The 15208-nt window shown below is 45.1% G+C and overlaps 1 protein-coding gene across 7 annotated transcripts in view; it reads right to left on the bottom strand.

Moving 5' to 3' along the window:
- Positions 1 to 9688: 9688 nt before the first annotated feature.
- Positions 9689 to 15208, bottom strand: part of LOC124117517 (ankyrin repeat domain-containing protein 50-like) — a 32908-nt gene continuing 27388 nt past the window's right edge. For 6 of the 7 annotated variants that reach the window (XM_048390547.1, XM_048390543.1, XM_048390545.1 and 3 more), the window contains 2 exons: positions 14320 to 14364; positions 9689 to 11696 (listed from right to left, as the gene is read on the bottom strand). In XM_048390547.1, the coding sequence (XP_048246504.1) occupies positions 10693 to 11696; positions 14320 to 14364 (1049 nt within the window). In that variant the 3' untranslated portion in view covers positions 9689 to 10692. The remainder of the gene's footprint in view (positions 11697 to 14319; positions 14365 to 15208) is intronic. The other variant, XM_048390549.1, reaches the window with a different exon arrangement.

Below are 15208 nucleotides of genomic sequence, written 5' to 3' on the forward strand. Positions count from 1 at the left end.
CCCACGGTATGGATGTAACATGATCCACTGCCCTACTGTGTGGATGTTACATGATCCACTGCCCTACTGTGTGGATGTTACATGATCCACTGATCTACTGTGTGGATGTTACATGATCCACTGCCCTACTGTGTGGATGTAACATGATCCACTGACCTACTGTGTGGATGTTACATGATCCACTGACCCACTGTGGATGTTACATGATCCACTGATCCACTGTGGATGTTACATGGTCCACTGACCCACTGTGTGGATGTTACATGATCCATTGACCCACTGTGGATGTAACATGATCCACTGACCCACTGTGTGGATGTTACATGATCCACTGACCAACTGTGGATGTAACATGATCCACTGACCTACTGTGTTCATGTAAGATGATCCACTGACCCATTGTGTGGATGTTACATGATCCACTGCCCTACTGTGTAGATGTTACATGATCCACTGACCCACTGTGGATGTTACATGATCCACTGACCCACTGTGTGGATGTTACATGATCCACTGATCTACTGTGTGGATGTTACATGATCCACTGACCCACTGTGTGGATGTGACATGATTCACTGACCTACTGTGTTGATGTAAGATGATCCACTGACCCATTGTGTGGATGTTACATGATCCACTGCCCTACTGTGTAGATGTTACATGATCCACTGACCCACTGTGGATGTTACATGATCCACTGACCCACTGTGTGGATGTTACATGATCCACTGACCCACTGTGTGGATGTTACATGATCCACTGACCCACTGTGTGGATGTTACATGATCCACTGACCCACTGTGTGGATGTTACATGATCCACTGACCCACTGTGTGGATGTTACATGATCCACTGACCCACTGTGTGGATGTTACATGATCCACTGCGTGGATGTAACATGATCCACTGACCCACTGTGTGGATGTTACATGATCCACTGACCCACTGTGTGGATGTTACATGATCCACTGACCTGTGTGGATGTTACATGATCCACTGACCTACTGTGTGGATGTTACATGATCCACTGCCCTACTGTGTTGATGTTACATGATCCTCTGACCCACTGTGTGGATGTTACATGATCCACTGACCTACTGTGTGGATGTAACATGATCCACTGCCCTACTGTGTGGATGTTACATCATCCACTGCCCTACTGTGTGGATGTTACATCATCCACTGACACACTGTGTGGATGTTACATGATCCACTGACCACTGTGTGGATGTCACATGATCCACTGACCCACTGTGTGGATGTTACATGTTCCACTGTGTGGATGTTACATGATCCACTGACCCACTGTGTGAAAGTTACATGATCCACTGACCTACTGTGTGGATGTTACATGATCCACTGTGTGGATGTTACATGACCCGCTGTGTGGATGTTACATGATCCACTGCCCTACTGTGTGGATGTTACATCATCCACTGACCCACTGTGGATGTTACATGATCCACTGACCTACTGTTTGGATGTTACCTGATCCACTGACCCACTGTGTGGATGTTACATGATCCACTGACCCACTGTGTGGATGTTACATGATCCACTGACCCACTGTGTGGATGTTACATGATCCACTGTGTGGATGTCATATGATCCACTGACACACTGTGTGGATGTTACATGACCCACTGTGTGGATGTTACATGATCCACTGACCCACTTTGTGGATGTTACATGATCCACTGACCCATTGTGTGGATATTACGTGATCCACTGACCCACTGTGGATGTTACATGATCCACTGACCTACTGTGTGGATGTTACATGATCCACTGACCAACTGTGTGGATGTTACATGATCCACTGAGCTACTGTGTGGATGTTACATGATCCACTGACCCACTGTGGATGTTACATGATCCACTGACCTACTGTGTGGATGTTACATGATCCACTCACCCACTGTGGATGTTACATGATCCACTGACCTACTGTGTGGATGTAACATGATCCACTACCCTACTGTGTGGATGTTACATGATCCACTGCCCTACTGTGTGGATGTTACATGATCCACTGCCCTACTGTGTGGATGTTACATGATCCACTGCCCTACTGTGTGGATGTTACATGATCCACTACCCTACTGTGTGGATGTTACATGATCCACTGACCCACTGTGTGGATGTAACATGATCCACTACCCTACTGTGTGGATGTTACATGATCCACTGCCCTACTGTGTGGATGTAACATGATCCACTACCCTACTGTGTGGATGTTACATGATCCACTGCCCTACTGTGTGGATGTTACATGATCCACTGCCCTACTGTGTGGATGTTACATCATCCACTGACCCACTGTGTGGATGTTACATCATCCACTGACCCACTGTGTGGATGTTACATCATCCACTGACCCACTGTGTGGATGTTACATGATCCACTGACCCACTGTGTGGATGTTACATGATCCACTGACCCACTGTGTGGATGTTACATGATCCACTGACCCACTGTGTGGATGTTACATGATCCACTGACCCACTGTGTGGATGTTACATCATCCACTGAACCACTGTGTGGATGTTACATGATCCACTGACCCACTGTGTGGATGTTACATGATCCACTGACCTACTGTGTGGATGTTACATCATCCACTGACCCACTGTGTGGATGTTACATCATCCACTGATCCACTGGGTGGATGTTACATGATCCACTGACCTACTGTGTGGATGTTACATGATCCACTGACCCACTGTGTGGATGTTACATGATCCACTGACCTACTGTGTGGATGTTACATCATCCACTGACCCACTGTGTGGATGTTACATCATCCACTGATCCACTGTGTGGATGTTACATGATCCACTGACCCACTGTGTGGATGTTACATCATCCACTGACCCACTGTGTGGATGTAACATCATCCACTGACCCACTGTGTGGATGTTACATCATCCACTGATCCACTGTGTGGATGTTACATCATCCACTGACCCACTGTGTGGATGTTACATGATCCACTGACCCACTATATGGATGTTACATGATCCACTGACCCACTGTGTGGATGTTACATGATCCACTGACCTACTGTGTGGATGTTACATCATCCACTGACCCACTGTGTGGATGTTACATCATCCACTGACCCACTGTGTGGATGTTACATGATCCACTGACCCACTGTGTGGATGTTACATGATCCACTGACCTACTGTGTGGATGTTACATCATCCACTGACCCACTGTGTGGATGTTACATCATCCACTGACCCACTGTGTGGATGTTACATGATCCACTGACCTACTGTGTGGATGTTACATGATCCACTGACCCACTGTGTGGATGTTACATGATCCACTGTATGGATGTTACATCATCCACTGACCTACTGTGTGGATGTTACATGATCCACTGTATGGATGTTACATCATCCACTGACCCACTGTGTGGATGTTACATGATCCACTGACCTACTGTGTGGATGTTACATGATCCACTGACCCACTGTGTGGATGTTACATGATCCACTGTATGGATGTTACATCATCCACTGACCTACTGTGTGGATGTTACATGATCCACTGTATGGATGTTACATCATCCACTGACCCACTGTGTGGATGTTACATGATCCACTGTGTGGATGTTACATCATCCACTGACCCACTGTATGGATGTTACATGATCCACTGACCAACTGTGTGGATGTTACATCATCCACTGACCAACTGTATGGATGTAACATGATCCACTGTGTGGATGTTACATCATCCACTGACCCACTGTGTGGATGTAACATGATCCACTGACCCACTGTATGGATGTTACATGATCCACTGACCTACTGTATGGATGTTACATCATCCACTTACCCACTGTGTGGATGTAACATGATCCACTGACCCACTGTATGGATGTTACATGATCCACTGACCCACTGTGTGGATGTTACATCATCCACTGACCCACTGTATGGATGTTACATGATCCACTGACCACTGTGTGGATGTCACATGATCCACTGACCTACTGTGTGGATGTTACATGATCCACTGACCTACTGTGTGGATGTTACATGATCCACTGTGTGGATGTTACATCATCCACTGACCTACTGTGTGGATGTTACATGATCCACTGTATGGATGTTACATCATCCACTGACCCACTGTGTGGATGTTACATGATCCACTGTGGATGTTACATGACCCACTGACCCACTGTGTGGATGTAACATGATCCACTGACCTACTGTGTTGATGTAAGATGATCCACTGACCCATTGTGTGGATGTTACATGATCCACTGCCCTACTGTGTAGATGTTACATGATCCACTGACCCACTGTGTGGATGTTACATCATCCACTGATCCACTGTGTGGATGTTACATGATCCACTGACCCACTGTGTGGATGTTACATCATCCACTGACCCACTGTGTGGATGTAACATCATCCACTGACCCACTGTGTGGATGTTACATCATCCACTGATCCACTGTGTGGATGTTACATCATCCACTGACCCACTGTGTGGATGTTACATGATCCACTGACCCACTATATGGATGTTACATGATCCACTGACCCACTGTGTGGATGTTACATGATCCACTGACCTACTGTGTGGATGTTACATCATCCACTGACCCACTGTGTGGATGTTACATCATCCACTGACCCACTGTGTGGATGTTACATGATCCACTGACCCACTGTGTGGATGTTACATGATCCACTGACCTACTGTGTGGATGTTACATCATCCACTGACCCACTGTGTGGATGTTACATCATCCACTGACCCACTGTGTGGATGTTACATGATCCACTGACCTACTGTGTGGATGTTACATGATCCACTGACCCACTGTGTGGATGTTACATGATCCACTGTATGGATGTTACATCATCCACTGACCTACTGTGTGGATGTTACATGATCCACTGTATGGATGTTACATCATCCACTGACCCACTGTGTGGATGTTACATGATCCACTGTGTGGATGTTACATCATCCACTGACCCACTGTATGGATGTTACATGATCCACTGACCAACTGTGTGGATGTTACATCATCCACTGACCAACTGTATGGATGTAACATGATCCACTGTGTGGATGTTACATCATCCACTGACCCACTGTGTGGATGTAACATGATCCACTGACCCACTGTATGGATGTTACATGATCCACTGACCTACTGTATGGATGTTACATCATCCACTTACCCACTGTGTGGATGTAACATGATCCACTGACCCACTGTATGGATGTTACATGATCCACTGACCCACTGTGTGGATGTTACATCATCCACTGACCCACTGTATGGATGTTACATGATCCACTGACCACTGTGTGGATGTCACATGATCCACTGACCTACTGTGTGGATGTTACATGATCCACTGACCTACTGTGTGGATGTTACATGATCCACTGTGTGGATGTTACATCATCCACTGACCTACTGTGTGGATGTTACATGATCCACTGTATGGATGTTACATCATCCACTGACCCACTGTGTGGATGTTACATGATCCACTGTGGATGTTACATGACCCACTGACCCACTGTGTGGATGTAACATGATCCACTGACCTACTGTGTTGATGTAAGATGATCCACTGACCCATTGTGTGGATGTTACATGATCCACTGCCCTACTGTGTAGATGTTACATGATCCACTGACCCACTGTGGATGTTACATGATCCACTGACCCACTGTGTGGATGTTACATGATCCACTGATCTACTGTGTGGATGTTACATGATCCACTGACCCACTGTGTGGATGTGACATGATTCACTGACCTACTGTGTTGATGTAAGATGATCCACTGACCCATTGTGTGGATGTTACATGATCCACTGCCCTACTGTGTAGATGTGACATGATCCACTGACCCACTGTGGATGTTACATGATCCACTGACCCACTGTGTGGATGTTAGATGATCCACTGACCCACTGTGTGGATGTTACATGATCCACTGACCCACTGTGTGGATGTTACATGATCCACTGACCCACTGTGTGGATGTTACATGATCCACTGACCCACTGTGTGGATGTTACATGATCCACTGACCCACTGTGTGGATGTTACATGATCCACTGCGTGGATGTAACATGATCCACTGACCCACTGTGTGGATGTTACATGATCCACTGACCCACTGTGTGGATGTTACATGATCCACTGACCTGTGTGGATGTTACATGATCCACTGCCCTACTGTGTGGATGTTACATGATGCACTGCCCTACTGTGTTGATGTTACATGATCCACTGACCCACTGTGTGGATGTTACATGATCCACTGACCTACTGTGTGGATGTAACATGATCCACTGCCCTACTGTGTGGATGTTACATCATCCACTGCCCTACTGTGTGGATGTTACATGATCCACTGACCACTGTGTGGATGTCACATGATCCACTGACCCACTGTGTGGATGTTTCATGTTCCACTGTGTGGATGTTACATGATCCACTGACCCACTGTGTGAAAGTTACATGATCCACTGACCTACTGTGTGGATGTTACATGATCCACTGTGTGGATGTTACATGACCCGCTGTGTGGATGTTACATGATCCACTGCCCTACTGTGTGGATGTTACATCATCCTCTGACCCACTGTGGATGTTACATGATCCACTGACCTACTGTTTGGATGTTACGTGATTCACTGACCCACTGTGTGGATGTTACATGATCCACTGACCCACTGTGTGGATGTTACATGATCCACTGTGTGGATGTCATATGATCCACTGACCCACTGTGTGGATGTTACATGACCCACTGTGTGGATGTTACATGATCCACTGACCCACTTTGTGGATGTTACATGATCCACTGACCCATTGTGTGGATATTACGTGATCCACTGACCCACTGTGGATGTTACATGATCCACTGACCTACTGTGTGGATGTTACATGATTCACTGACCCACTGTGTGGATGTTACATGATCCACTGAGCTACTGTGTGGATGTTACATGATCCACTGACCCACTGTGGATGTTACATGATCCACTGACCTACTGTGTGGATGTTACATGATCCACTCACCCACTGTGGATGTTACATGATCCACTGACCTACTGTGTGGATGTAACATGATCCACTACCCTACTGTGTGGATGTTACATGATCCACTGCCCTACTGTGTGGATGTTACATGATCCACTGCCCTACTGTGTGGATGTTACATGATCCACTACCCTACTGTGTGGATGTTACATGATCCACTACCCTACTGTGTGGATGTTACATGATCCACTGACCCACTGTGTGGATGTAACATGATCCACTACCCTACTGTGTGGATGTTACATGATCCACTGCCCTACTGTGTGGATGTAACATGATCCACTACCCTACTGTGTGGATGTTACATGATCCACTGCCCTACTGTGTGGATGTTACATGATCCACTGCCCTACTGTGTGGATGTTACATCATCCACTGACCCACTGTGTGGATGTTACATCATCCACTGCCCTACTGTGTGGATGTTACATCATCCACTGACCCACTGTGTGGATGTTACATCATCCACTGACCCACTGTATGGATGTTACATGATCCACTGACCCACTGTGTGGATGTTACATCATCCACTGACCCACTGTGTGGATGTTACATGATCCACTGACCTACTGTGTGGATGTTACATGATCCACTGACCTACTGTGTGGATGTCACATGATCCACTGACCCACTGTGTGGATGTTACATGATCCAGTGCCCTACTGTGTGGATGTTACATGATCCACTGTGTGGATGTTACATGATCCACTGACCCACTGTGTGGATGTTACATGATCCACTGACCCACTGTGTGGATGTTACATGATCCACTGACCCACTGTGTGGATGTTACATGATCCACTGACCCACTGTGTGGATGTTACATGATCCACTGACCCACTGTGTGGATGTTACATGATCCACTGCCCTACTGTGTGGATGTTACATGATCCACTGTGTGGATGTTACATGATCCACTGACCCACTGTGTGGATGTTACATGATCCACTGACCTACTGTGTGGATGTTACATGATCCACTGACCTACTGTGTGGATGTTACATCATCCACTGACCCACTGTGTGGATGTTACATGATCCACTGACCCACTGTGTGGATGTTACATGATCCACTGCCCTACTGTGTGGATGTTACATGATCCACTGACCCACTGTGTGGATGTTACATGATCCAATGACCCACTGTGTGGATGTTACATGATCCACTGATCCACTGACCAACTGTGTGGATGTTACATGATCCACTGCCCTACTGTGTGGATGTTACATGATCCACTGACCCACTGTGTGGATGTTACATGATCCACTGACCCACTGTGTGGATGTTACGTGATCCACTGACCTGTGTGGATGTTACATGATCCACTGCCCTACTGTGTGGATGTTACATGATCCACTGACCCACTGTGTGGATGTTACATGATCCACTGTGTGGATGTAACATGATCCACTGACCCACTGTGTGGATGTTACATGATCCACTGACCCACTGTGTGGATGTTACGTGATCCACTGACCTGTGTGGATGTTACATGATCCACTGCCCTACTGTGTGGATGTTACATGATCCACTGCCCTACTGTGTTGATGTTACATGATCCACTGACCCACTGTGTGGATGTTACATGATCCACTGACCCACTGTGTGGATGTTACATGATCCACTGACCCATTGTGTGGATGTTACATGATCCACTGACCTACTGTGTGGATGTAACATGATCCACTGACCAACTGTGTGGATGTTACATGATCCACTGCCCTACTGTGTGGATGTTACATGATCCACTGACCCACTGTGTGGATGTTACATGATCCACTGACCTACTGTGTGGATGTTACATGATCCACTGACCCACTGTGTGGATGTTACATGATCCACTGCCCTAATGTGTGGATGTTACATGATCCACTGTGTGGATGATACATGATCCACTGACCCACTGTGTGGATGGAACATGATCCACTGACCCACTTTGTGGATGTTACATGATCCATTGACACACTGTGTGGATGTTACATGATCCACTGACCTACTGTGTGGATGTTACATGATCCATTGACCCACTGTGTGGATGTTACATGATCCACTGACCCACTGTGTGGATGTTACATGATCCACTGACCAACTGTGTGGATGTTACATGATCCACTGACACACTGTGTGGATGTTACATGATCCACTGACCCACTGTGTGGATGTTACATGATCCACTGACCTACTGTGTGGATGTTACATGATCCACTGACCTGCTGTGTGGATGTTACATGATCCACTGACACACTGTGTGGATGTTACATGATCCACTGTGTGGATGATACATGATCCACTGACCCACTGTGTGGATGATACATGATCCACTGACCCACTGTGTGGATGTTACATGATCCACTGACCTACTGTGTGGATGTTACATGATCCACTGACCTGCTGTGTGGGTGTTACATGATCCACTGACCAACTGTGTGGATGTTACATGATCCACTGTGTGGATGTAACATGATCCACTGACCCACTGTGTGGATGTTACATGATCCACTGACCCACTGTGTGGATGATACATGATCCACTGACCTGTGTCGGTGTATGGCAGACCATAGGATGTCTGGTGAAATGACAAGAAGACTCAAACTGTAGTTATTTTATTCAAGCTTTAGACAAAAGTCAGACATGACAACATCATTGACATTTATATTAAAACGTGTTCGAATTTGAGCAAATAAATATAAATGACGTATGTGTCAGAATGCATCTGGTGCTTTGTAAGACATCAAGTGTTCTCGTAATCATGGTTGTCAATGGCAACCGGCAAGTGCCGAGGGATGTACAGTGAGACCTGCGTTAGGTGGGGGCAGACTGAATCAATTGTTAGATTCAGTTTTGTTCCAATACAAAAAATACCAAGTAATATCTGAAAGGCAGAAAAATATAAATAATACATTATATAGTTATCAATAATGTTACACATTCAATTTATGAATATCTTGTGACAAACTAATTTCTTCTAAAACACAGCCAAGAGGTGTACGCAACTGTGAAGCAAATGTATGTTTATAATGGTTTTGTTTCCGATAAAAAAATATCCACATTCAACACATTATCATTCAAAACTGGCTTCCATTATGATGTCATGCTTAGCCTATAAGCTGACTACTCTCACTAAACATACAAAAGCTACTCGCCTGAATCAATCAGATAACAATCTGTAAAGTCAGTCAAGTCTAATTGCACCTAATATACTGATCAACATAACAAAGTACCAGGGTATACACCATATATTCAAGCATACATCAGCAGATACAACACCGCCATGACGAACTCAATGCATGTTCTATCAGTACAAATGCTATTCTGTCAGCAGATGGATTGAACTGGGAATAGTTATTGAGTTCAGACTAACCCAATCAGAGCTGCATGTATACATAGGAATGTATTGGATTATCTTCATTTGACTTCCGCCTATTCATGTAGGGTATAAAACATCCCAGAACATTTCAAGTAACCAGAGGACCAGGAAAACATCATCAACCTGTCTCCCCATGGAGGTGGTCCGTTAAACAGTTTTAACCTTTCTATCAAAGTCAGACAGACGTTCTCAGCTGGAGTATTCACCTGCCCTCAATGTTTCACTTACTTCATGAGAACTTTATAACGTGACACAAGAAGGTCGGACACTTCACTCCCCCTTGGTGCCAGCATGGCTGCTGTTTCATTGTGTTTGTTCCTGGCGTGGATGTCCAGAATGTCCTTCTTTTCGAGGATAGACTTCACTATCTCCAGATGTCCTCCCTCACTGGCCAGATGAAGGATGTTGTTACCATCATCATCCACACACGATGCAGCTTTTTTCTCCACAAGTAATTCAAATATTTCTTTCTCACCCCGCCTTGCTGCCATCATCAAGGGCGTCCTGTTGTATTGTCCTGGTCTGCTTATGTCCACCAAGTCCACGACACGCTTAACAATGTCCTCATATCCCCCTAGACAGGCCACATGGAGGACGTTGTCTCCAGCAGCATCTAGTAGTGTCAGATCAGCTCCTTCTTTCACAAGTAGATCAACCACCTTTTCATTTCCCCGGTATGCTGCTGCCATCAATGGAGTCCTGTTGGACTGTCCTCTACCATTGATGTCTACAGTTTTATGTGAGAGCATATACTTCACAATCTCCTCATTCCCACCCCAACAGGCCAGTATCAGGATGTTGTTTCCATCCTTGTCAATCTCTGATGGGAAACCCCCTTTACTTACAAGTAACTGAAACAGTTTCCTATATCCCTGCCGAGCTACGAACATTGCCGGTGTCCTCCCGTCCTGTCCTGTGTTGTTAATGTCCACCTTGCCCAGTGACAGGACATACTTCACCATTGCAAAATTAGATCCATAGCAGGCCCAGTGAAGAATGTTGTGTCCGTCCTTATCCTTTACTGACACATCAGCCCCTTTCTTCACAAGCAAGTCCAACACTTCTCTGTGCCCCCTCCTTGCTGCCCACATCACTGGTGTCATCCCACCGCAGTCTTTCTTGTTGATGTCCTCCAGTCTCTGATCCAGGATGTTCCTCACTCTCTGTAGATTCCCCTCCCTGCAGGCAGCAATGAGGTCAGTGTCCGGAGTCTGGAGGTCAGTGTCTGCTGTAACACAAAGGACGACTGCTGGTCATGTGTACGACATCTTACAAATAAGGAACGTGTACAGGTACATCATGCAATGCAAATAGTTAAAGAATGTCAGTGGCATGAGCACCAAGTGCCAAGACAGCAATATTCCTGTTATATCAGGGCAGCCTGTGCATGATCAAGTCTCTGACAGGTAACACTCCATGATATCTGAATATGATGCTATGCATGGAGTCGGCTGTTATGACAAACAGGACTCCACTCTGACCTGGAAGACCAACTGGGTCAGAAGATTTTTTTTACAGGAACAGAACCGCATCTTTAACATATACTCTAAACAGCTTTATTTCTGCGTCGTTAAAATATACTAGCCACATAAAGAAACTGTGCACGGAGAAAATATAGATATAAGGGCACACCGTCCATATATGAAAGATAGGTTTGAACACAGCAATTATTGGAGACATTCAAACGCTCATGCACGTGCCATGCGATATGACGTCATTGATAGGGGCCTATGGACGTGCAATGTGTTACTGCACGTGCATCCTGTGCAGCTGTACACAGCATGTTCAACTCAAAATTCGCTGTCACTTTGGAAAGCATGATCTGTGGTCATTCAAAAATTCAAAACTACTCAGGCGCAGACACAAGCATATCACAAGCAAATCATGCCAAGATTGACAGCTGCACAGCGTCATGAAGCCATTGGAATGATCTGAGCGGGAATGAGGCAACAACAGGTGGCAACACATTTCCAGTGCCATCGTAACACAATATCGGCATTGGTGAGGCGTTATCAGAACACAAATGACGTTGCCGACCACCCACGTTCAGGACGTCCCCGAGTAACGACGCCAAGACAGGACAGATGGATTCGAGTTACACTGATCCAACACAGGTTCCAAACGGCAGTAACGACGTCCCAGACAATTCCTGGACTGCGCCGTATCCATCCCAACACTGTCAGGAATCGTTTACGTCAATACGGGATTCGACCGCGACGCCCTGCCACACGTCCCATCCTGACACTCCGTCATCAAGTCAACCGTCTAAGATGGTGTCGAAATCATGTTTGCCAACCTCGAATATGGTGGAGAAATGTTGTCATTACAGATGAATCGAGGTTCAACATTTCCCACAGTGACGGGCGGCAACGTGTCTACCGGCGTTTGGGAGAACGTTATGCACGCAACTGTATTGTGGAGAGGAATCGATTTGGAGGTGGCTCTGTGATGATTTGGGGTGGGATAACAGCACGGCACCGAACCCCTTTGGTGGTTGTTCAGGGCAATCTCATCGGTGTTGGCTACAGAGATCAGATTCGGAGGCCTGTGGTCATTCCTTTCCTGCAACGTCATGTCCCAGGATTGACATTTCAACAGGACAACGCTCGTCCTAACACAGCTAGGGTCGCAATGGATTTCCTTCACCATAACAATGTCATGTTACTGCCATGGCCTGCAAAATCTCCAGATCTCTCCCCAATAGAGCATGTGTGGGATGAAATGGAGCGCCGTCTGCGTCGTCTTCCACATCCTCCAGATAACGTCCGTGACTTGGCACAGGATTTGAGGAGGATATGGCAGGCCATTCCCCAGGCCTTCCATGCCCATTTGGTGGACTCCATGCGTCGCCGATGCACTGCTGTGATTCACGCACAGGGTGGTCATACCCGTTATTGACTTTGTGACTTTGTCGTTTGACCCCCTACTCCATTTTGATCTTCTGACGTCATCGTAACAGATGTTGTTCAGGTCCCATTGTCATTTTCTTATGGTCCGATCATTCAGCTGCTACAGCGTCTGCATCATTTTGTTCTTGCTGTGTTGTATTTCAATCCAGAATATATTTTCTCCGTGCACAGTTTCTTTATGTGGCTAGTATATTATGAATACCACACCAAAGACAATACTGTGACGAGATAATTTTGCGAGTTGCCGTGTTGAGATGACCCCTCGATTACCAAACAATAGACAGCTTCTCTCCGGAGCTAGTTAATCTGAGTTGGCCGGAAAGTTGACCGGAAGGGATTGCGACCAATTATCAAATATGATAATTGACTCAACTCAGTGTCATGACTGTGAGTTTGAATGCAAACTATATAAGAAGACACTAATTGGTCTGTTTACACTGTCATTTGTGATGTATTGTGTGACCATTCTGCATTTATTTGTGTTTTTAACTTATTGAGTAACTTGTGGTTCTGGTTGATGTTTTCAACATTTGATGACGTGTTGCAATGAATAAAGTATGTATGTATTATTTATACTTATTTTTGCGTTTTTAATTTTTGCGATTGAGTCTCGTTCGCAAAACTCGCAATAATAAAACGGTCGCAAAGAATTACCTGTTTACTATGCAAAACAAGTAGGGCATAGTGTGACTCCTCAAGACATATCTCATGATCTGTATGATGATGGCAAATGATCATATCAGCTTAATGTGGGAGGATACCTGAAGTGATGCAGGTCTCAGACGTTTACCACTCCGGTGAAACCCACGAGCACGGGTATGGATAATGGTGACCTAGAAACATCATCAGTCAAACAGATTTTAGAGCAAAGTAAGTTAAAACTTATGTTATTTTCATTCAGGCAGGCTAAATTAAAACAACTACTTGCTACTGAGTTCGTACCTGCACCACCTTCAAGCAGTTGTGTCCCCTCCGCATTACTTGAGTCTGAAAATAAGAAAATTAGCAAGGACAAAAGTAATCAAAGAAGACTGAGCACGAGGATGTGGTGTCAGTTTGTTGAAATAGTTACAGTATGAGGTCCGCCAGGTGCTGGTTACCTGACAATTCAGTTCATTAATGCCCGGTCAAAGCCAAAAGATACATGACATAACAGCTCTACAGGCTGACCAGTGTCCACAACATAGCGCTTGTAATGACAGACAACAGTAACTAGGGCTGGCTTAAACAATAGATAATAGGAATTATCGTTGATGGGAAGAAATATTAATGATTATCGACTTGAAAATTGTGTCATTGATAAAATCATACATGAGTTATTTTGTAATTGTGTATCATGTCAATAGCTGAAGACGGAAAGCAACTGTTTCTGTTATATCATAATTGTCCACTCACCAGTGCAGTGAAATATGTTGAATTCTTTAAGACTTTTTGCGTATTTGCTCAAAGTTACCTCTCTGATATGTAACGAAACGATATCTATGATCTGTACCGATGGCCAGCTGTAACAGTAACTTAAAGTATGTTGCTCTTTCAATTTGTTAAAAAAGTGTATGAGGCAATGATTTAAAGAGTAAGGCATATTTGCTTGGAAATATTTGAATTTGTTTTAGTTGTTTTTTATTTTAAAAAATGCTGTGCACCCATGAGGTACACCTGCAGTCAAATCAAACACCAGTACTCCTTAAACATGCTAAATCTAAAATAAGATAAGAGTTTCACTTACAAGTGTCAACAAATATCACAATATGGGACAAATAATTGATAAATATCAATAAATATATCACAGCTTATCTTGCCTTCAAGTATTCCTTTGTCTGGGGCGTTGCAA

Source organism: Haliotis rufescens, unplaced genomic scaffold (genome assembly GCF_023055435.1).
Source record: "Haliotis rufescens isolate VD_foot unplaced genomic scaffold, xgHalRufe1.0.p SCAF_9, whole genome shotgun sequence".
NCBI classification, from domain to species: domain Eukaryota; kingdom Metazoa; phylum Mollusca; class Gastropoda; order Lepetellida; family Haliotidae; genus Haliotis; species Haliotis rufescens.